Source organism: Lachancea lanzarotensis, scaffold LALA0S06 (genome assembly GCF_000938715.1).
Source record: "Lachancea lanzarotensis genome assembly LALA0, scaffold LALA0S06, whole genome shotgun sequence".
Classification (NCBI taxonomy): domain Eukaryota; kingdom Fungi; phylum Ascomycota; class Saccharomycetes; order Saccharomycetales; family Saccharomycetaceae; genus Lachancea; species Lachancea lanzarotensis.
This window is the reverse complement of record NW_019212884.1, coordinates 435,553-457,027: the sequence shown is the minus strand read 5'-3', so window position 1 is coordinate 457,027 and position 21,475 is coordinate 435,553. Positions and strand designations below refer to the sequence as shown.

Here is a 21,475-nt window from a genome sequence, read left to right as displayed (position 1 = left end):
AATGTCGTTTAACTAAACTGATATATGAATATATAACGACCCGTCCACCATGTCAATATGACATTTCTCCTCAACGAGCACTAACTTTCTATAAACTGATATTTGTCTTGATGGACAGGTAAAAGCATGCAAACGACGAATACTGAGTTGTAGCAGTTTCAATACTTCAAATTGCCGCCGAGCTTTTTTACGCGTGACTGTCATAACCCTAGCTGTAATTTTAAAGAACTTTCAACTTCCATAAAAGTAGACTTCGTGGCCAAGCTGGTTAAGGCGTGCGACTGTTAATCGCAAGATCGTGAGTTCAATCCTCACCGAGGTCGATATTTTTATTTTTTTCAATTCCTGCTCACGGCAACTCACACCAGATTTTGTTGAGTATTAAAGTACACCCCATCACCACGTCTTAAGGCTATTCTGAACCAAACGAGCAGACGGATACTTAAGGTCCTGCCATGCTTTGACAAAGTATCATATCTAACAATGAACCACAATAATGAGAACGCCATGGAACAGCCGAATGGGTTTTGGGATTACGCTGTTGGTTTTCTCAATCAAAATGACCTTCTATCAGTAGGACGCACTAATACTCATCTTCACGACATCGCCATGAAAAGAATATACCGCAGAGTTGTGATATCCAAGAGCCCTATTTTGAGGTCTTCAGAATGGTTTCTTGATTGTGGAACTACCTATGTCGCTGGATACCGGTCACTGTACAAAACAGCTGATCAAAACGACCTGTTTTTGTATGATCGCATCGTGAGATTGACGGAAAGTCCACATTTGCATCTGGTCGAAGAAGTTGTCATACAAGAAGATGTTTTTGAGGACAAAGAGGCAGGATACGCGGTCCTCAAGGGACTTTTGAACAAACTGATGGATTTGGACCGCTTAAAAGTATTGGACGTCAGAGATTCTTATCTTTTATCTGAAATTCGCCTGCGATATTTGCAGCTTTCAAACCTACGGCAATGCCAGGTCGTGGGTTTAACAGATCTTGGCCAATTGCAATCGCTAGAGAATATTGAATCTCTAGAATTGCTTCTAACAAGCCCCGATTTCGATAATCGCACCTTAACAGATAACGTCAAAACTGTTTTAGCCTCTAATTTACGTGAATTAGTGGTAGACGATTTGGAACACTCGGCTTTGCGTCTTTTCCAATTCTTCCAGGAACACAATATGTCGCTCAAAGCGGTCAGGTCCCTAAAATTCAACCATGTTCATGGAATACACGATTATAATAAGACTATTCGGGAGTTGATTCCGGATTTCCTCGTATGCGTCTTCGACTTGGAAAAGTTGGAGCGGTTGGAATTTGAGGGCTCCTGTGAAGTGGAAGGCTGTGTCTGTTTTCAGGAATTCCTGATGGAACTGGCCCCGCGGCTCACTAACCTGCGCGAGCTGGGACTCATAGAAAAGACATTTGCCACCCAGGGGGATCACTACACGGAGGAAAACTGGGATTTGGCAATCAACAAATTCATTTTTCACCTGCCGAACGTTTCACACACTCTTCAAAAGCTTGCAATACGCCACAATCCACCTTTGAACGGAATCCAGAAGGATTCCGTGGAGGGCAACTACGTGAGACGACGTACTTTGTATGACAACGTTCTTCCCAAACTCACACATCTGCGGTCTCTTATCGCCCCCACACTTCTTCGGTCTCTGTCTTCTTATGAAGTGTTGATGTGTGATTTATTGTGGAACGGATGTGAGTGCGATCAATGTGCCAAAGTTTTGCCGATCATCGATCAATTTATCATGAACCACCAATACTACTCCTCGCCAGATGGGTGCTACAAAGACATCATCCCCACAGTGTTTTTGGCTTATTCGGGAGATGCTTTGTCACGCCGTTTCATTACAGAGATAGATTGGGACCTCAAAGCTTGGCAAACATGTCCCGTGTCCACCAACTGGGACTTCCATGGCTACGAAAGCATCCAACATTTTCACGATTATGCTTGTCATTTTGACGAATCCGTTTATGTGGCCTTCACAAAGTGTCTTTCCCACTTCTTCAATTCCTACATGGACCATTTGGTCAACTACCTGCCACTACTACGATCTTGCGTCTTGTCCGGAATCTACTATAGCGTGGACGATTCAAATAAACACACATCTATCTACGATTAACAGAGATTCACACAATTTGAATGCTGTCTTAGAGCTCATCTAGATCTATCGTAACCTATTGCTGAAGAAAATAGTGTTTCTAGCTCATCTCATCTCATCTCATCTCTTAAAAGTTTGTTAATTTCCAAAAATTTTCAGATCTTAGTTATGGAAATCTATGAATTCGCTTCACAAACACAGTTAAAGCAGGCCTCGATCACTTCCTTTTCAACGTTTAAGTCTTCTCATCATCTGTTCCAAATCCGTCTTTTGGAATTTTGAGACAGTGAGGGCCGGAGCCTGTCTATTATAAGCATTTTCAAGCATAATTCCAATACCATCTTGTAAATATAATAAGGCCTTTCGGGAACACCAAGGGAAATCGGAACTTTTGCAATTATAAAATCATCATTTTAGCTCCTGCGCATTATAGTTTCGTACCTATGGTATTGACGAATAGACTCACTGCGATATGATTTCCAAAACGTTACTCAACAGCGTCTTCGAGCGTACGCGACCGATAAAGCTCAATGGGCATCGTATATGTCAACTGCTATGTTTTCGACGATATAGCTCAAGAAACCCTTACAAACCAGAAATTACCGGGATTTGGGAAAACTGGAACCCTCAAATAAGAGATAAAGCTCCCGAGACGTCAACGTGCGTGAATGAAATATCCTTTTCAGCGCAAAGTCTGGACTTCCCATCACACGAAAACCACTCAATCTCGAAACCGAAAAGCCTGAAGCCTTCAATAAGAAGTCTTGCTGCTGCAGTTACGCTTCCGTCGCTGTTGGAAACTTTGCTGAAACTTGAAAAAGATCAGCGTCACTATGAGATACATCGCCTCTTCACAACTCACAGGGCTGCCTTACGTGACTTACGGAGCAACTGCCCATCAGAGAATTACGCCACGTTTCTCGGTATCGTGCTCAAGACAGAATTTGTATTACGCAATTACATCGTTTGCGAATCATTGTTCTCAGAGTACATCAAGTTTCCAAACATCAAGCCAGGCCTCGTAGACGTTGGACTAGTGACCTTTTTGAAAAACCGTAATCTCCCGCTAGCAACAGAATTCTATTTTCAAATACTGAAAGATCCAGAAACATTCCCCATATCACCCCACACTTTGCATGTCTTTGCTCTGGAGGTCTTTAAAGTCTCTGATTTGGCTTTAATGAGACAAATCATGTTTGCATGGCTTGACAGTCCCGAACTCTCACGACTAACCCCATTTAACGGTACGTTTGCCCTTTTCCATCGACTCCTGCTGAAGTTCAATGACTCAGATGGTATCATGCGCTTTATTTCGCATCCAAATGTGGTCATTACAACTTATACTACTAGCGACGACTTTGAGGCCTGCAATTTTCATCATAAACTTTTTAATGGTGATTTTGAAACTATTGAAGATATTGATCAAAGTCTACAAGCTTCTCTTACTACCACAATGGACTCTAGAAGGCTTGATTTTTACATTGAGGTTCTTAAATTTGGCGTCTCCAGAAATAATTTCTCCCTGGTACGCTTTGCCACTCAAAAAGCTCAAAAAGACAATCGTGTCAAGCTCACAGATGACTTCCACAGGCATGTATGCCAGTATTTTGTCAAAAATGGTCTATTAGAAGTGCTCATCCGTTATTTGACAGATATAGTAAGAGATGTGCCCGAGTCCCACCTGAAGCACGTATACGTGGAGCAACTTTGGAGCTGTGCTTTACGCAAATATCCCATTTTGTCGAAAGAAATTACAAATGATTTTTGCCTTCTTTTAAATCGTGAGAAAGTCAACTTCGATCGACCTGACTGGCGTATGCAGTTCGTGAGCGAGAAAATCAAAAACTATTTGTTCAAGGTCGAGCATAAAAAAAGCCGTTTTGCAAGTTACGTCTCATTAGGCTCTCATTTTAGTTCAGAATGCGCCAAAGCTATACAGGCCGCTGTTCTGAGCGGGAATGCAATCACTGCTCGCGCCAAGATGCTCGACGAACTTCGGCACGGCATGAAGCCCAGCTTCCCAATCTTATACGCCGTACTGAAAGTTTTCATGAACGATGACATGGAAGCTGCAAGGAAAGTGGACCACATAATGCGTGAAATGTACCCGAAAGTACTCACAAAAGTTGATATTCTCTGGCTTAAACAAAATTCACAACGGGCTCTCCGATTTGTTGACGAGAATAACTTAGGGCCGGTTGCCAAAGTGGAGGCTGCCCGTAGGGCCGTGGCTAGTGTCAAGGATTTCGAGAGAGAAAGACGGGCGGATCTCAATTTTCAAAATTACATGCAGCTCTCGAGTATTTTTCTTTTATTCAGAGATGCGAGAGCTGCCACACAGACGGTCGAACGTGGCAGGACCCTCATGGACGCTTCCAGCGAGAGGGAATGGTACATTTACTATTCCACCGCGTTGAAGGTCTACACCAGAGCTCAAGATCCGGAGAGATTTTTGGAGCTTTTGCGAGAATGGAACAGCAACGGGGAAGCCCATTTCCTCACCCGTGACATTCTTCGCTCCTGTAGGGGCTTCATCAAATATTTCACGAAGCATCGAGTCGTCGGTGACCTTGTTCCTACCGCTGGACCTGAACTTATGTCCCAGATTGACCAGGAAATGGACGCTCTTCTGGCAAGATACGTCAATTACAAATTCCAGGGTCTTAACGACATGCGCAAGGTAATTCAGTTCCTTACTGACTGGATAAACATTGATTCACAAGTCAAATCTTCCCACAACAACGTAATGGCAGAACATACGAGAGAGAAAAAGAATTCCTCTCTACCGGAAAAACAGCGATTAATTCGCAATGAATGATACATCAGTATAAAACATGCATGCGTAAAAACCCTCCTTTTACGCCCATCTCTGATGGCTCTCCGCAAAAGCAGCAGAAGCCATCGACAGAAACTTTTGAACTTATTTATAACTCTGTATATAAAGCGCGCCAGCGACATAATATGGCAATTGCATTGAATTTCCTAGTTATTTGGAGTCCTCAACGATCTTGCATTATAATCCCAACACTAATGCAAAGTTTAAAGAGCCAAGCGATGCTTTGTCAGTTTTCCATATTCTGACATCTTATTCGGTCTTGACAAAAATTGGAAATATTGATATTAAAGTTGAGATGAGATGAGATGAGATGAGATTAGATCAAACTTGAAAAAAGGTCAAGTAAGTTACTTCAAAGATCGTGAGTTGACCAACCGATAAGACCAGTATAAGCTGTTATGAGGGGTCATGTTCACGAGCTGATAGAAACATCTGTATGTAGGGAAAAGTTGCGAAAATTGAGTAAGATTTGGAAGGTACGAAGTATCAAGCATTTACTAACCAACTTTTGAAGTCTCGGGAAGATTGCAAGAATGTTCTTTTCAATATTCTAGACCTTTCGCTATGCTCAATCTGCCAAGACTACATGTACGTTCCGGTCATGACGTTATGCGGCCACAATTATTGTTATGAATGCATTTCTAATTGGCTGGTGAGCAATAATGCTAACGAACTAACTTGTCCTCAATGTCGATCTCCCTTGGAACAGGCTCCAGCTGTCAATTCCGCTTTGCAGGACCTGCTGAGCGCAGTCATCGATCGAGACAAAGAAGCATATTTTACCGTGGATGCGGAGAGGACCGAAAGTTTACGACGGTACAAGGATGATTTGGAAACAGGCACACTGTATAAGAACGCTTTCAAAAACACAGCATGGGCGGTGGTAGATGACGATGATGGTGTAGCACGTTGCAGTAGCTGCCACTGGGAGGTAGAAGGTGGCACATGTCCACATTGTGGTGCACGATTAAGGAACAGACGGCGAGACTACGAAGAATCTGATGGCGAGAGTATCCTCACGGATGGTTCTGGAACACCATTGCCTAGAGTCGCTTTCGATAGACAAGCTGCGATGGGCATTCGTGGGACATCGTACTCAGAAAGTTATTCGGGCGAATCTGTGGGCAATGACATGGATAGTATCGACAGCAATGACAGTAGACTACCTTCGAGAGATAGTCGAATAATCTTGAATTATTTGAATGCTAATGGCCTCGGACGCATTCCTAACTCCGATTCCGAACGCGATTCGGATCTGGACTCTTTTATAGTGGATGAAGCGGACGAAGCGGACGAAGACGAGGTGAGTCGAGATGGTAGCGGCTCATCAACGTCCTTGAGAGACGTAGACGGGACCGCTACGAGGCCTGTCAAACTCGACGATATCGACCACGACAGCGAACGCGACAGCGAACGCGACAGCGATTTCTGGGAACATAACGAGGAGAACGGACATGTGAGTGGTGACAGTCTTGAATCTCTTAACGACAACAGAAATTCCAATAGAAAAGTGAAAAAACGCAGGTTTCAGGTGATCGAAGATAGCGATGAGGACTGAAAGGATTTACTAAAGCTCAAAAAGCCCGAGACTGGCTTATAACTTAGGTTGAACGATTTTACTGACGCTGACATCGAAATTCACGTGATACTAAGGTCCGTGTATGATGATCGTTAATTTAGCAGATACTGTGATTTGATTGGCTGGTTCGGTCAATTGTCAAAATCCAAAAAAATTTTGGGAAACTACAATGTTAAACTGCTCCATCTCCTTTACAAAGCTGACACCATTTAGCACAGCTGCCTGTCTATTATCGTCGAATCTCCTTCATTTTACCATGGCTAACAAAGTAATTGACCACCAGAGACTTTTCCAAGCGTCTTCTAAGCCTTTGTGGTGGAGACACCCAAGATCGGCTTTTTACCTATACCCATTCTACGCTTTGTTTGCCGTTGCCGTTGTGGGACCATTGTTGTATCTTCCAAACACCGTGAGGGGTATCAAGGACAAGAAAAACTGAGTTATTGAGTCTTTTATTGGAACTAAGGATAAGGATCTTTGCTCCATAGACACAGTTTTATCTCAAACTTCTGTTCTTATTTATCTCACAGACACATACACAACTAAAACAAACCAGCTACGCCGCACAAATGACAACGTGAGGTGAGGAGCTGAAATTAGGGTTTGGGCCACGAGGATATGCTGTTGCAACGCTCGTATCACGATTTACACTTTTGCTCTGTCTACAGTTCACCATCACACCGTTTTGAACACTTCTCTGGCTGAAACGTTGATTCTTTGACCTTCTACTGCATTATCATGTCACTTTTCCAGCGTTTATTAGGCCCCACTACCAGTCACATACACACATAAGGTATTTCTATAGGGAAACATCATCATTAATAGCAGGTAATCTACGAAGATGTTACTGTTGAGCATCTGATAGCTCTATAGAGAGCCAGGATTCGCTTTGCCAGTTATTTTCTGTTTTCAAGCGTTCAAACTGTATATATATGGTATTTTTGAGTGTATATATACATTAAACATATAATAAACCTACGATATGAGCAAAGCAGAGCATCTTTACAACATTGATTCCAAATAGATACGGGACAGACAAATGCTGGGATGATTAGGCTGATTGCGAACACTTCTAACCGCATTGTCACACGCTATCCTGTATTTTTTAAAAAACTTGACCGTTCACTTGCAACGCAATCGCGAGATCCCAAGCATATCTTTACGAACCCTTCAAATAATGAAATTCTAGATTCAAAACATTTCTTCACCAGTCCCAACGCAAATGTGGGGTCTGAAGAGGACCTGATAGCTGCAACTATCCAGGAAAGCATTAAGTCGAATCGCCGTAAAAAATTCAAGCATATTTCCAGCGCATTCGTAGTAGCTCTACTAACGACCATACTAGGTTATTCAGTTGGCTATAAAGTGATGTATCTACACGAACAAGCCTTCATACCGGCGTATCCGGTACCTAAGAAACGCAGCTTCAACACCGATGAGTTGAAATCCATCAATGTGCGAGAAATAGAGGAACTGGCCAATTACAAGGTACTTGAACGATTGTCAATGCATCCCATGATTAAAGAGCAATACGGAGTTCCTCTGCATCACGCCCCCGGGGTTCCACTTAGAAGTCGTAATTTTTCAGTCTGGCAAGAAAATCCCAACCCATGCCTTGCTGGCATTCTTGTGAAGCCCTACAACGCCCCAAAGGACCAGTCTGTCTGGCACACTATACCCTTTATGTTCAAATGGAGACTTGTTCATCGCTCTATCGACGTGGTGGACTCTGTAAACCAGCTGTTGAGCCGATTTGGCACTGAAACCACGGATTTGCTTGATGTGGTGAATCCAAATCGCGAAAACGGTGATTTTAAATACGAGAGGCCGCAACACTACTCACAAAGTCATCAAGCGTCACATCTGTGGTTTTTGGGCGAAATGGAGCTTGATGAAAATTCCATAATTGTCTTTAAGGGCAGATACCATGTTGATATCAAATTACAACAGGTAGATCTTCTGCGGCGGGAAAATAACGAACTTGTGCGTTACGTGCTGTACCAGGCGGACGAGAAATAGTTTGTCACATGAACTGCGCTCACAGATCTTCTTCCCACCCTTTGTCGTCATCATCTTTCAAAAAGTCTTGCAGCAGGTCGAATTGCTGGGCTTTTCTGATGTTGGCATTGCGAATTTTGCGCTGTTCTTCGATCTTCCGTTTGAGAATTTCAGATTTCTTGCTGGCTGAGATGCTGTGAGGTTTCGCTGTTTCGTGTTGCGACGATTGTGCCGGTTTTTCAGTCTCCATATGCTGTCGCTGCGGTTTGGGTTTGATACGGTCGAAAATGTTCGCTTTGTCGCTAGTAGAGGGCCGCGACGGGCCATCAGACCCACTATCCTCACTAGTTTCGACGACTTCTTCACCAACATCGACCATTCCCAATCTCATAGCCAAAGGATTTTGGGGTTTTTTCATTTTACCAGATAATGCTGATTCATTAACACGACTCTTGCGTCTGACCTTTTCTTCTACCTTTCCAACGTCAACCATCCCGAGTCTAGCAGCAAGGGCATTGACATTGGCGCTGACATCGCTTGATTCATTTTGGCCCTTACTTTTACTGTTTTTCGCATTGCGTTTTCGACCGCTAGTTTTGTTATCCGATTTCACCTCCGAAAACTGCTTCTTCTTCTCATCCTTCTCGTCTGCCGTCGCCCAAATGCTCGACCCAAGGCCCTTGCTTCCACCGTCTGATTTTTGCGTTGTTGAAGACATATCTTGGCCTCGAATATCTCAAAAGAGTCGGCCAATACACCTTCTAATTCCAACCAAAATCGCCAGCAAATAGACCAATCAATGAGCCGGGCAATCCTAACCTTAAACAAGCTTAGAATAGCCTCCTTTTGAGCTCAATGTCCACCGTTTTGGAACTTTGTAGGGTTTGTATATCTATGGCGATGAGTCAGGTTTATGAAATTTCACTTGATGTTATCTCATCTGAACAGATGTATAAAAAGCCGGTGTGGAAAGAGACGTCAGCATGGTGGCTACAGAGATGCCTAGAGGGTCAACTAGTCGAGAGGATAGTGTTATGGACGACTATGTGGAAAAAAACCGGTTTCAAAGGCTTTCAAACGAGTATTTGAAGCCTAATATTGGTCTGATCTATCTGCTGACAGCGAACTTATTCAATAGTGCGATGGTGGTTTCTACAAAGCTGTTGGAGACTGACCAGACTTTGGAAGAGCCCATCACACCGCTCCAGATCTTGGTGGTACGCATGTTCATCACATATGTGGGTACTGTGATCTACATGTACTGGAATCGATCGAAGATCGAGCATGTTCCATGGGGTCCGCCGGAAATGCGCAAATGGTTCATTCTTCGCGGCTGCACCGGTTTTTTCGGAGTCTTTGGAATGTACTACTCGCTGATGTACTTATCGGTGCCCGATGCCACGGTGATCACTTTCCTCGGGCCTTCCATAACAGGGGTGTTGGCCTGGATGGTTCTACACGAAAGATACACCAAAGTAGAAGCAATTGGCGCACTGGTATCGCTCCTTGGTGTTGTAATGATCGTTCGTCCGTCTTTCTTGCTCGGCAGCTCGACCCCTGAAAAAACCAGTGATGTGGTAGAATCTAACGACCCGCAGGAACGGCTCGTTGCCACATTGATTGCACTTCTCGGAGTTCTTGGCTCTGCCAACGTCTACATTATCATTCGATACATTGGAAACAGGGCACACGCGATTATGACCGTGTCATATTTCGCTCTTATTTGTTGTATCGTTTCTTTCGTTGGGATTTGCACCATTCCGTGGATGACTTTCCAGGTTCCACAAACTGGAAGACAATGGTTGTTGTTTTCAATCATAGGGCTTTCGGGCTTCTTCATGCAACTGCTGCTAACCATGGGTATTCAAAGGGAACGTGCAGGCAGAGGAGCCTTCATGTCGTATTCACAAGTGATCTACGCGCTGATTTGGGACCTCTTGATTTGGGACCATTTGCCAGGCTTCTGGTCCTGGGCTGGGATGTTTATCATCATAGGCAGCGCCGTGTGCGTTATCAAATACAAGCCCCGGACTGAGATAGTTGTTGCTGTAGATCAGGAAACAAGCCAAGCTATCCAAATGCAGGAGTTCGAGGATGACGACGACGAGGACGATCAGAAATGGGACATTTAGGGCGTGGACTTATTCGAGAGAATTCAAATCAAGCTACAAGACGCAGGATATACCGTGTATACATTAATATGAGAAATTTAGGAGTATTTACATAATGCCGGGGTTGGCGAGACACACGCTGCAAGAAAACAGAAGGCAAGATCACAGTAGTCACATAACGGCGGTGTTGCTGTACCAAACGTATTGGAGTGATCACTCTAGAGATAACCAAAGTATTTAAATCTGATAGCTACGCAAGCTAGAACTTCTACACAATTGTTCAGCTGTCGATTCGATTCGAGTACCAATCAATGAGGTGTTAGTCTTGAAGTCGATAAAAAAGTACAATTTGCCAAGGCACGGAAAATCGATCCCGGCGGTCTTGAAGCAACGTCCTGGACAGTCTGAAAGGCTCTTACTCCATGCCTAATGCTTATTCTAGAACTGGTAGAATTCACGTTGTCTTTATATAAGCTTATATCTTCAGGTTATTACATCTCTTGAAGCTTTATCAAGTCAAAGTCCAGATCCAAACATCACAGAGCAAGTGAGAAAAGCTGATATGTTCAGTCTCAAGCTTCTAACCAAGAATGCGAAACGTTTTCAACATACCTTTGCCTTCAAGAAATGGTCAGACCTTTCGCTTAAGCAACAACAGACTTTTGTCAAAGGATTTGTCGATAACTATAAGAAGCAATACCCAGGGTCAAAGACAAATGTATCATTACAAGGCTTGTCAATCGACATGGAGAACCATCAAGATGCCCCCGCAGTTTTTGGGATATTCTATAACGATGTTTGGGATCTATGCAAGAAGTCTAAACAGAATCTATATTCCAAAGATGTAAACGCTTTGCAAAGGAATGATATCAAGCTAACGGGAAGATATGGACATGAAAGTTTTTACGATCTTTTGGTCGAAGAATGAGCCTAGGGCTGAAACTATTTAACGTCTCTCGATGCCTAGAGTGGTGACAAATTTCTTGGTCAAAGCCACAACATCTTCATCGCAAAACCGATTACCAGTGAGTTGGAGAGCCACGGGCCCGCCGATATAGCTCTCTGGATCGTATCTGATATCGCCATTTTCCTTGTACCAAACCATTTTCTCGTACATGTTTTGCTTCAATTCTGGGATCTGGGCATCTTTCTTGACGTCGTGGGCAACGTTCACTGGGAATACGACATTTGGATAGTCCAGCAGATTCCAGAATGACGTGTAACCCCAGTAGAGCGACTCCGCAGGCATTTCTGCAGGCCCGTTATATGTGGGAGATAGAATGAAGTCCACGTCCGAGAAGTATTTCTGAAGCATTTCTACCTTCAGCGCGTCTCTTTGAGCATTCAGCATTTTGTTGTCATAGATAGACAATTCTTTACCACCGCCAAACTTCATATAATGCTTGGTGAGTGGCAATAGTGGTTCACCGCTAGGACCCCACATTTCCAGCTGCACTTTGTTGCCGTCACAGGTGTAAAGACGAAGATTGGTGGTATAAATATCCACCATCTCCTTTTCTGAGAACCATTTAGGGTTCAAATTGACAAACTCAAACTCTGCAGTCTCTGAAAGCTTGGCCACGGTGGATTTCATACCCCTGGTAATGGCAGGGAACGGAGTGACCAAGTTATCGTCGTACAAGACTCCGATTCTGATCTTTTTAGGAAGCTTTGGTTCACGCCATTGAAGAGGTACACAAAGCGGATCGTACAACCATGGTTTTCCCTCGTTGATGTAAACACGCATGTAGGTATCTAGTTCGTCAATAGATCTTGCAAGAGGTCCCTGGACCGCGACAATCGATTCCTGACCTTTACCAGAGGAGAGCCCGTTCATCAACGAGATACGTCTGGTGGTTGGTCTGATACCAAAAATGTCAGTGAAAGCAGCTGGTGCACGAATGCTACCACCGATATCGCTACCAACACCGATAACAGAACCACGCATGGCAACCATGGCAGATTCACCACCGGAAGAACCGCCTGGAGACAAACGGGTGGACCGTGGATTTCTGGTTCTTCCTGAGATATTGTTCCAAGTGTCCAGATGCATAATTCCCTGCGGTTGAGCGGTACGTGCGTGGAAAACGGCACCCATTTTGTACAAGATTGTGATGGAGACGGCTTCATTCGTTGGGATGTTAGTGAGATACGCAACATAAGATGCACAAGTGATTTTGTCCTTGACGTTCATGTGTTCCTTGAGGGACACAACCACACCGTGGAATGGCCCGACAAGCTTGTGGTTTGCCTGCAAGTAATCGTCAAGTTCCTGGGCGCGTTGGAGGGCTTCTGGGATCATGAACTGCATCACACAGTTGGTAGTCAGCTGGGCGACGATCGAAGCTTTGATGAAGGCCTTAGCGATGGCAACGGCCGTGAGCTCACCAGAAAGCTGTTTTTGGGTGAGATCTTCGATGGTGAACTCTGCAACGATGGTTTGTTCTTGCGGAGACAAAAGGGACAAGAAGCTAATTGCATTGATGGGCTGGGAGTCCAGGATTTCGGCTGTTGGGATTTCAGCTACGCATTTAGCGTAAAACTCCGGGTCGAATTTTTCCATTTGGTTGACTACATCTTGATTGTAGGCTTGGATCGCCGGTTCAAACGATTCGAACTTGGTGGCATCTTCTGGCACAAATGCCGATTTTGCTTCATTGAATCCCATTATGTGTTGTTGGTAATGGCTGTAGTCGTTTGATGCTGTCCTATCTTGCTTAATCGCAGCACAAGTAGATTACACTGGCTTAAGACGAACAGAACTAACATGAGACTTAGGAAAAAGAGGTGAAGCAGTTTCCGCTGAACTGCCTTTATAGTATTTGGCATTGACCTCTGAGTGGACGTTCCTGTAAGATCCTTCATCGACGTCACTGGGATTACACCGATCTTCACTGGTTCCTCTACCGCTTTCCTTGATAAAGATGGATTCTGCCCTGGTAAGCGACGCTGGGGACGATAAGTTAATTAGATAAGGAAATTCTAGATAGGCTCGAGGATTCCGCGCAAGAACAGCGTAAAGAGAACGAACGGATCAAGCCTTTTGACATGGACCAAACCAAAGAATAGGCGTTTAGATCGCGACATTACAGCGCGAAGAGGGAGTATTTATCGCCTTGAGGCTCTTCTTACTGTTTCGTTTACCTTTCGGGATATGTTGGGCTTATTTCAGATTAGGGCCTTTGTTTTTCCTATCTGGTTAGTGGAAAACGGTTAGTTTCGCTCGAGGCAGCGGAAATCCAGCTCTGAAGGACCACAGCGAAAGGGCGACAGAGGAGAGCTGGATGGAGAGAGTTTGAAAGGGGAGTGAATGAATCTTTGTGGGAGGAAAGGACGGAATGAAACGAAGTGAAGTGTTAGTAGTAGTGGTGTATCGTGGTCGGTAATTTGTTGGGTGAGAGACTACACAGGGAACAACATCGGTGGAATCTGTTGGAGAGTTGTGGCTAGGCCGACGTTAAGTACAGAGCGTTTTGATCGTTTGAGATGCGTAAAGTAGCAAAAACCTTGTTGGGATAAACCCAAGGGGAGCATGCACGTCGTTTATAAAGCGTTGGACGCATGGTTATGAGAGCGGATTGGTACGAGTGTACTATTTAGAGCACTCATGGAGGTACTCGCAGGGACTGTCTGTGCCGGGAGGAAGAAACATTGTAAAGTTACCGTGGGATCGGTCGAATTTGGTGAATGTGTGTTCTGGTGGGGTCGTACCTTGATTGCCAAGAACTCGATATCACGTGACCAGCTTTAGAAACACGTCAAATGGGGCTGCTCTAAGGAGGGACTTCTTGACCATTTTACCGGTGGGATTCAGTGCAAGAGAAGAACTACTTGGCCAGCCTTTAGAAGGGTTTGCACTTTTGCAACATTACAGAAGCACATGGAACGTTTATCGTGCGAAAAGACTTCCGCTACAGGGGATAAGTGGATAAATCTGTGTGATAGGCAGGCGCTTGAATTGGTGAATCGATTATCAAGCAGCTTTTGAAAACCGCACGCACGTATCGTCGCTTGGCAGAGGTTACTCATTGAGTGGGTCTGTCACGTGCTTCGAAATCATTCAGTGATTAATCTGACGTAATGCTTGTGGAAAGAATTCGACAAGTTTCACCTATGCCCGCTGACTGATGTCTATTCAAGCTGCGGGTTGAAGCACAGCAACGTCTCATGATTTGAGTTACGAGGACTCACCAAAGTGGATAAAAGGCTAAAAGTGTTTGGACAGCAAGAAGCCATGATCGTTGCAAGACAAGACCACACGAAGCATTTATTCAATTCAAAATGAGTGCTTTGGTATGTTGTTTCTGACTAAAGATGAGCTTCTCCCACAATGTTGAATGTGTCAGTAACTTTGGAAGACGAGGGTCACGTGGGGTGGTTGAGGGTATGAAGCTTTTCAGCTATTTTGGCGAAATGGAGTACTAGTTGAAGCATTGTCACGGATATTAGGACTGTTATTAAGACTTGCTTGTCCACCATCCCACCCGGTTCTTACTACCTTGCTATATCGCGTGACATGTTTTTCAACACCATTCGTACTCATTTTTTTCTGGGACGGCTGTCAATATTTCCATCCAACCTCAAAAACATTCCAAATTACTATCACACTCAAATCACCGCTATCGTTCAACCGATACTTATCCGTGAGTTTCTATATCATGTCCGTAGAAACGTCACATACGTACGAAGTGATGATATTTCACATCTTCTCTGCACCATGACAAGTGCAGCATATCTCACTCCCGTTCCTTGCACAAAACCCATCATCTAAATATACACATACATTAATTTCTCGTCTATAGTTCCTGCTCTTTCCACAAGTGCTCTTTCATGTCTCATCAAGTCGTACCCAACGATCGTCCTCACCATTTCTAAAACTGCTACCAATTTTTAAATAATTACATATATGCTACCGGAACCTCTCTCTCTTCTTACAATACTCAACTGTATTTCTAACCCAGCAGGTATAAAAACCCACGGTTTTAGATAAGGCTTAAAAAGCACCTGGCTCAGATCTTATTCTGAAATCACTATCCGAGGAAAGGTAATACTAGCCGTTAGTGTTTTTCTCGCCAAAAGATTACCCCCTCCTTAGTGTGTTTGTGTAACCGTTGAATTTGTCACCTTTACACTCACTAACCTTGTTTGAAGAAGAAATATGAGCAACCGTAAGAATACAGCAGCAAACCTGCTGTTGAGACAGTACAGGGAACTCACAGACGCCAAAAAAGCCATCCCATCGTTCCACATCGAGTTGGACGATGATTCGAATATATTTCTGTGGAACGTTGGTGTGATGGTGCTAAATGAGGATTCGATTTACCACGGAGGTTATTTCAAAGCACAGATGCGGTTTCCAGAAGATTTTCCGTTTTCGCCGCCCACTTTTAGATTTACACCCGCTATATACCATCCCAACGTTTACAGGGACGGAAGACTGTGTATTTCGATTTTGCACACTAGTGGGGACCCCACATCGGAAGAACCAGATTCTGAAACGTGGTCTCCGGTTCAAACGGTAGAAAGCGTGTTGATCTCTATAGTTTCGTTGCTGGAAGACCCAAACATCTCGTCGCCTGCCAACGTAGACGCCGCAGTGGACTATCGGAAAAATGTTGACCAGTACAAACAACGCGTGAAGCTAGAAGTAGAACGGTCGAAACAAGACATCCCGGATGGCTTTGTGATGCCCTCTTCACGCACGGCATATGTGGCACAAAGGCACGCTGAGCCCGAGGATACCAGAGACCTGGGCGACAACTTCTGGTACGACAGTGACGAGGAGGATGATAACGACGAAGGTCCCACTGCAGACATGTATGGCTACGGCAACGGTGACGACGATGAAGACGAAGATGAAGAAATCCAGTTTGAGGAAGACGACGATGTAAGCATCGACAATGACAGCGTGATGGACCGCACACAGCCCAGTAAAGCTGAAGATGAGAGCGAGGATTTGGAGGACGAGATGAAGCTGGAAAAGTGAGCTACAAACAGTTTTAGGGATATGAAACATCTGTTCCTCAACCATGAGAGCTGTAGAACGAGGGATTTCTCAACCAACGACCCCGTTACAATAACAACGACAGCAAGAACAGAAAACGACAAAATCTCTACTAATATCGCATAATTACGCGCTCATAAGAATAGTTGAGTGGAGGCTTGGAAACGTATCGTACCGAGGAAAGCCGGGCAAGGCACATTGTACCTATAACAGCGACTTTTGATCTGCTCCAGGGCTACCGAATGTCCTCAAATCTATGGTAGTTTTTTTGGGTCACCGGATTTCTCAATTTGTTTCTGTTGTGATATGAAATAGCATGGTAGTTTCGCCTGTGGACGGATTGTGAGCGTCCCGGCCCATACACAGTGACCAAAACACCACTCAACGTTCTCGTCCTGCTGTGCATCGACGATTTTTGCATAGTTCTTTATACACTATATGTAGCCCTAGTCACCCACCGTGTTAGGTGATAAGGTACTCACCAGGTATTTCATAGGTAATTTCAAGGTATTCATAATATCATCTCATCTCATCTGTAAAACGAAAGATACAGGAAACATCAGAACTAGACCTCATTCAACACCGGTCAATCTCACACAACACCACATATGCTGCAGGGCAAGAACATCCAGGATGTGCTTCAAAAGACCTTGAAAGCTGTCTCGACCATAGGTTCGGACCACGGTTCTTTATATTCATCGATACTTCTTTCAGGAATCAATGGAAGCATAATATCGTATGCTAATAGCGACGAAACTCCATCGTCGTACAACAAATCTGGCAACAATTTGAAGATGATGGCGTTGCTGATACGTGATAAATGGAGCGAGGACCAGTCGGACCAGAGTGCGCAGAAGACTTCCAGCTGCTACAACGTGGAGCTTGATGATGGGTCTGCAGCCGCCTCAACGCATATCTACACATATGAGCTTGAAGACCTGCATGCTTGCGTGGCTCAAATCCCTCGCAGCGACCTGCTGCTGTTATTCGTCGCCGGCGGCGAGTATCCATACGGGCTGGAAGTATTGAAGATGAAATTCGCATTGAAATCGTTTTCAAGCATGCACGATTACAAACTGAACTAGACTGGTGGGAATGGTGAGAAGCCAGGTTGTGTTACGAACGCTTGTCGCTTTTTACATACGTGTCGTCATCATCGACTTTATCACTTTTTACATACGTGTCATCAAATACGCGACTTTTTTTCTTTCTCACTAACCAAATTAAGCCATCGGTTCGCGTTAGCTTTCTCATTCCTAGATATATCTTCAACAGTCGATGAACTAAGAAACTAAACCAACGTTTCTGAGTCGCTACGATACCATTTCCAAGGCCCAAGTCTGTGCATTGGCTCAATAGCAGTACCTCAGGAGCAAAGGGATAAACTGAGGCTTAATCCTTGTGTCCTTTGGCTTGTTAGACCCAGAAAAAAAAGGCCATCATTGTAGGTTTTTGGCTCCAAAAACAATGTTTACCTCAAAGCGTTCACCTCTGACAGAAACAGATAGCAATGTGAAGACTGGGCCCAATGTTGTGGTTAAAAAGAGGACAGTGGAGCGGATAGACGTGTCGCAGGCTCGTAAGAAGCCCCGTGTGGGCATGGAGGCCACTGCAAGAGCTAGAACCATCGAAGGTGCTGTACAACAACCAAATCATTCCCAGCAATCGTCGCACCAAAACCAGCAAATCGCAGCCAAAGTGACCCCACAGGATCTGCTGGAATGGCAAACTAATTGGAGACGGATAATGCGGAGGGATACCAAGATTTATTTCGATACCACAGAGGCATTGCACAAAAACGATAAAAAACGCGAAGCGTTAAAACGTGCGTTTTTGTCTTTGGGAGCTCAAATCACCGCTTTTTTCGACACAGACGTCACGGTGGTGGTCACACAACGTGTGTTACGGGACTACGATCGACTACCAGACACGGATGTGTTGGCTCGAGCCGCCAAGCGCTACATGAAGATTTGGAACTACGAAAAAGCCACACGGTTTTTGCACAATCTGGACGTGGATGTGGACGCATTGGAGACCAAGACCACAGCTTTGGCGCCCTCCACGCTATCAAATTTGCTACACAACGAAAAACTGTATGGACCTGCAGATCGAGACCCAAAGGCCCGCCGAGATGATGTGCACTACTTCAAACACGCATATGTTTATCTGTATGACCTGTGGCAAGTGTGGGCGCCCGTAATAGTGGCAGAATGGCGACCTCAAGATGGCGCATCGCACCCTACGGTGCGGCCGGGAAGTTTTGGTAGGTGTCCGTTCATTGGCGATGGCCAATGTGACGAACAAAGTGGGCGACGGATCTTGAAACGGTATCGTCGCGACTATGCCAACGAGAAATATGCGCTACGGCTGCGACTGTTGTACCAGCGAAGCGCGGACCCGCAGACGATCTTGAGCCGGAAAACTGAAGCTCACTATGATATGGGAAACGAAAACGAAAACGACAATGAAAACGAAAACGAGAACGAACACGGAGACGACTACGAACAAGAACACGAATACAGCGACAATACTGACTCCGTCCGGCGACTTTTGATGCTGCCGCACGAGTATTGCAATTCCTACGAGCAACACCAAAATCTGATGGGGACTCCTCAAAACGCTGTTTCACCACAAAAGTCTTGTTCGCATCGGGAGAAAGAATGCATTAATACTGGTACTGTTACTACAACTACACTCACACAACATCCCAGTGGCCAAAACCATAATCAGGAACTACTGTCACGGGACACCTCTCTCCACGTGACCGCGTCCGCTCACCACCGTCCGTCCAAAGTGACCTGGAGCGTCCCCAATGCTTTTGTACGGCAGGCGCCCGGGTCTCTAGCACGGCAGGACACAGAAGAAGCGCCGCTGGACGATTTGTGTGGACGGAAATCACGGATCCCGCACGAGATCCGCGCCAGCGGCGTTGTGCAGTCCAACGACGGCGTTGGGTCTATTTCCGCCACGGGGTCTGTTGTGGGCAATGGTTTGGGACCCACACGGGCCTCTGTCACCAGCAAGAACTTGAAGTCGCTGAACCGGCTGGTAGTAGACAAGAAGTTCACCGCGGAGGCCAAATTACAAAAGCCTACTCCTACTACTACTACTATTACCACTACTACTACTACTACTGCTAGCACTAACGCCGCCACCCACACACCCCGCCCTGCGCCCTCCACCCACACCCCCGACGCCAGAAAGCCGCGCAACGACGCAAAGGCTGGTCCCGGCTATTGTGAGAACTGCAGGGTCAAATACGAGTCTTTGACAGAGCATATTGACTCGGAGAAGCACCGGCAGTTTGCCGGTGACGATCGCAACTTCGAGGCCGTGGACTTCCTAATCCGGAAACTTGCAGACTCGCGTGCATGACGCACGCTTGGCCTGCATATGCGTGTGTGAAAGCTATCACCGACGGAGGATCTCCCTTCACCAGAACACCACATAGCTATGTCGTATATAGCAACCGACGCCGTTCATAATGATACGGCTGCAACCCATCATCACCATTATTGTTATTACTATTGTTATTATTACCTATATCGCGGACGCGTTGATTTAATCCCCGGCTGGGCTGCTTACCCAAAAGATCATCCGCACCCATTGTTGCGCATGCATACGTCACCGGCATGCAGCAGTTGTCCTAACAACAATACATGGTATTTCTATACAGAGCAAGTATGTGTAGTGGTTGTCTATGTTTGAGTGCGTGGCCCGTATGCAGTATGATGATGGTGATGATATTGTTGATGATGACTATTGTTGATGATAATAGGGTGCCGTGGTATTGTTGTTGCTGGTTTATGTTACGCAGCCACCCTGGAATGGCCAGCATTCTCGACAGTGACGGCACTGGGACTCGGGTGTGTGCTCGGCGTCGGCCGGAAATGCAGCTTGGCGTGGCGGACCATGTTGGAACGCGCGTTGAATTGGCGACCGCATTTCGGATACGGACACACATACGGCTTGTCGCCCGTGTGAATGTTGCTGTGGGTGGCTAGCGATGAGGGCCGATGGAAACACTTGCCGCACTCGTGGCACCTGTATTTGTGCTTGTCGTCCGTTGTGGTGGGTTCCTTGACGACCATGGTAACCGCAGAGAAGTGTGTCACTCCGGACGGCGAGGATGACACCGAGGACCGCAGTCGCGGACGACGGTTCCGCGGCTGAACCGCTTTTACTACTGCTACGTCTTCCGCTGACCAGTTCCGTTTGAGTAAAGCCGACGGCTGCGCGGGCTGCGCCGGCGGCGTTGTAGGGAGAGTGTAGTAATGCTGCTGCTGCTGCTGCTGCTGCTGCTGCTGCTGGTGGGGGTGTTGCTGTCGCTCCTCGTAGCCATGGTGGTGGTAGTGGTGGTAGTGGTATTCTGGGGCCTGCACCTCGGCAACCGGATCGGTGTAGGGAAACTGCGGGTACTCGAGTCCGCCGCCGATGAGCGACGACGAGTCCTGGGTCCAGGACTCCACGTCGTCGTTCAATACTTCCTCTGACGATTTGAAAGTGGGAATGAAGTGGTCAGAGCTAACACGCGTGAGAGAGCCATCGGTTTCCCAAAAAGCCGGCACCACAGGTTGCGGTTCTGGCGAGAACATGGTGTGAAAATTCATCTTGGAGGGTGAAGAGCGAAAGGCGAAAGGTGAATGGCGAAAGATGAGTGGGGCAAAGAATCGTGTTATCCGCCGTCAAAGACGCATCCCATTATCCCACACATTACACACATATATATACACATTCAATTACAAATGTATGAGTGCTCCAGACTCTACTACATGGTGGTGTACGATCTTGCGCAGTGGTCTACTGCATGTCGTGTTCGAAGA

At 45.6% G+C, this 21,475-nt stretch overlaps 13 protein-coding genes and 1 non-coding gene across 14 annotated transcripts; 11 read left to right on the top strand and 3 right to left on the bottom strand.

Moving 5' to 3' along the window:
- Nucleotides 1–249: 249 nt before the first annotated feature.
- Nucleotides 250–323, top strand: LALA0_S06e05072r. Its single transcript has one exon. It is a non-coding gene; the product is annotated as a tRNA-Asn (tRNA).
- A 160-nt stretch (nt 324–483) lies between these two features.
- On the top strand, nt 484–2,145 carry ROY1 (LALA0S06e05050g1_1; the record flags this gene model as incomplete). The annotated part of the gene is made up of 1 exon (XM_022771906.1): nt 484–2,145. The coding sequence occupies one exon, from the start codon at nt 484–486 to the stop codon at nt 2,143–2,145; it is 1,662 nt and encodes a 553-aa protein (XP_022629063.1).
- A 451-nt stretch (nt 2,146–2,596) lies between these two features.
- Nucleotides 2,597–4,942, top strand: PET111 (LALA0S06e05028g1_1; the record flags this gene model as incomplete). The annotated part of the gene is made up of 1 exon (XM_022771905.1): nt 2,597–4,942. The coding sequence occupies one exon, from the start codon at nt 2,597–2,599 to the stop codon at nt 4,940–4,942; it is 2,346 nt and encodes a 781-aa protein (XP_022629062.1).
- Nucleotides 4,943–5,546: 604 nt separating this feature from the next.
- PSH1 (LALA0S06e05006g1_1) lies at nt 5,547–6,518 on the top strand (the record flags this gene model as incomplete). Its single annotated transcript, XM_022771904.1, has 1 exon — nt 5,547–6,518. One exon carries the CDS (start codon nt 5,547–5,549, stop codon nt 6,516–6,518), a length of 972 nt encoding a protein of 323 aa, XP_022629061.1.
- Nucleotides 6,519–6,795: 277 nt separating this feature from the next.
- On the top strand, nt 6,796–6,978 carry COX7 (LALA0S06e04984g1_1; the record flags this gene model as incomplete). Its single annotated transcript, XM_022771903.1, has 1 exon — nt 6,796–6,978. One exon carries the CDS (start codon nt 6,796–6,798, stop codon nt 6,976–6,978), a length of 183 nt encoding a protein of 60 aa, XP_022629060.1.
- A 608-nt stretch (nt 6,979–7,586) lies between these two features.
- On the top strand, nt 7,587–8,558 carry AIM39 (LALA0S06e04962g1_1; the record flags this gene model as incomplete). Its single annotated transcript, XM_022771902.1, has 1 exon — nt 7,587–8,558. One exon carries the CDS (start codon nt 7,587–7,589, stop codon nt 8,556–8,558), a length of 972 nt encoding a protein of 323 aa, XP_022629059.1.
- Nucleotides 8,559–8,577: 19 nt separating this feature from the next.
- On the bottom strand, nt 8,578–9,255 carry GFD1 (LALA0S06e04940g1_1; the record flags this gene model as incomplete). The annotated part of the gene is made up of 1 exon (XM_022771901.1): nt 8,578–9,255. One exon carries the CDS (start codon nt 9,253–9,255, stop codon nt 8,578–8,580), a length of 678 nt encoding a protein of 225 aa, XP_022629058.1.
- A 265-nt stretch (nt 9,256–9,520) lies between these two features.
- Nucleotides 9,521–10,669, top strand: LALA0_S06e04918g (LALA0S06e04918g1_1; the record flags this gene model as incomplete). Its single annotated transcript, XM_022771900.1, has 1 exon — nt 9,521–10,669. One exon carries the CDS (start codon nt 9,521–9,523, stop codon nt 10,667–10,669), a length of 1,149 nt encoding a protein of 382 aa, XP_022629057.1.
- Nucleotides 10,670–11,210: 541 nt separating this feature from the next.
- Nucleotides 11,211–11,576, top strand: MLO1 (LALA0S06e04896g1_1; the record flags this gene model as incomplete). The annotated part of the gene is made up of 1 exon (XM_022771898.1): nt 11,211–11,576. The coding sequence occupies one exon, from the start codon at nt 11,211–11,213 to the stop codon at nt 11,574–11,576; it is 366 nt and encodes a 121-aa protein (XP_022629056.1).
- Nucleotides 11,577–11,594: 18 nt separating this feature from the next.
- LALA0_S06e04874g (LALA0S06e04874g1_1) lies at nt 11,595–13,316 on the bottom strand (the record flags this gene model as incomplete). Its single annotated transcript, XM_022771897.1, has 1 exon — nt 11,595–13,316. One exon carries the CDS (start codon nt 13,314–13,316, stop codon nt 11,595–11,597), a length of 1,722 nt encoding a protein of 573 aa, XP_022629055.1.
- A 2,490-nt stretch (nt 13,317–15,806) lies between these two features.
- Nucleotides 15,807–16,634, top strand: CDC34 (LALA0S06e04852g1_1; the record flags this gene model as incomplete). Its single annotated transcript, XM_022771896.1, has 1 exon — nt 15,807–16,634. One exon carries the CDS (start codon nt 15,807–15,809, stop codon nt 16,632–16,634), a length of 828 nt encoding a protein of 275 aa, XP_022629054.1.
- A 626-nt stretch (nt 16,635–17,260) lies between these two features.
- On the top strand, nt 17,261–17,737 carry SLM4 (LALA0S06e04830g1_1; the record flags this gene model as incomplete). The annotated part of the gene is made up of 1 exon (XM_022771895.1): nt 17,261–17,737. One exon carries the CDS (start codon nt 17,261–17,263, stop codon nt 17,735–17,737), a length of 477 nt encoding a protein of 158 aa, XP_022629053.1.
- Nucleotides 17,738–18,119: 382 nt separating this feature from the next.
- Nucleotides 18,120–20,027, top strand: DBF4 (LALA0S06e04808g1_1; the record flags this gene model as incomplete). Its single annotated transcript, XM_022771894.1, has 1 exon — nt 18,120–20,027. One exon carries the CDS (start codon nt 18,120–18,122, stop codon nt 20,025–20,027), a length of 1,908 nt encoding a protein of 635 aa, XP_022629052.1.
- Nucleotides 20,028–20,461: 434 nt separating this feature from the next.
- Nucleotides 20,462–21,262, bottom strand: LALA0_S06e04786g (LALA0S06e04786g1_1; the record flags this gene model as incomplete). Its single annotated transcript, XM_022771893.1, has 1 exon — nt 20,462–21,262. One exon carries the CDS (start codon nt 21,260–21,262, stop codon nt 20,462–20,464), a length of 801 nt encoding a protein of 266 aa, XP_022629051.1.
- Nucleotides 21,263–21,475: the final 213 nt, after the last annotated feature.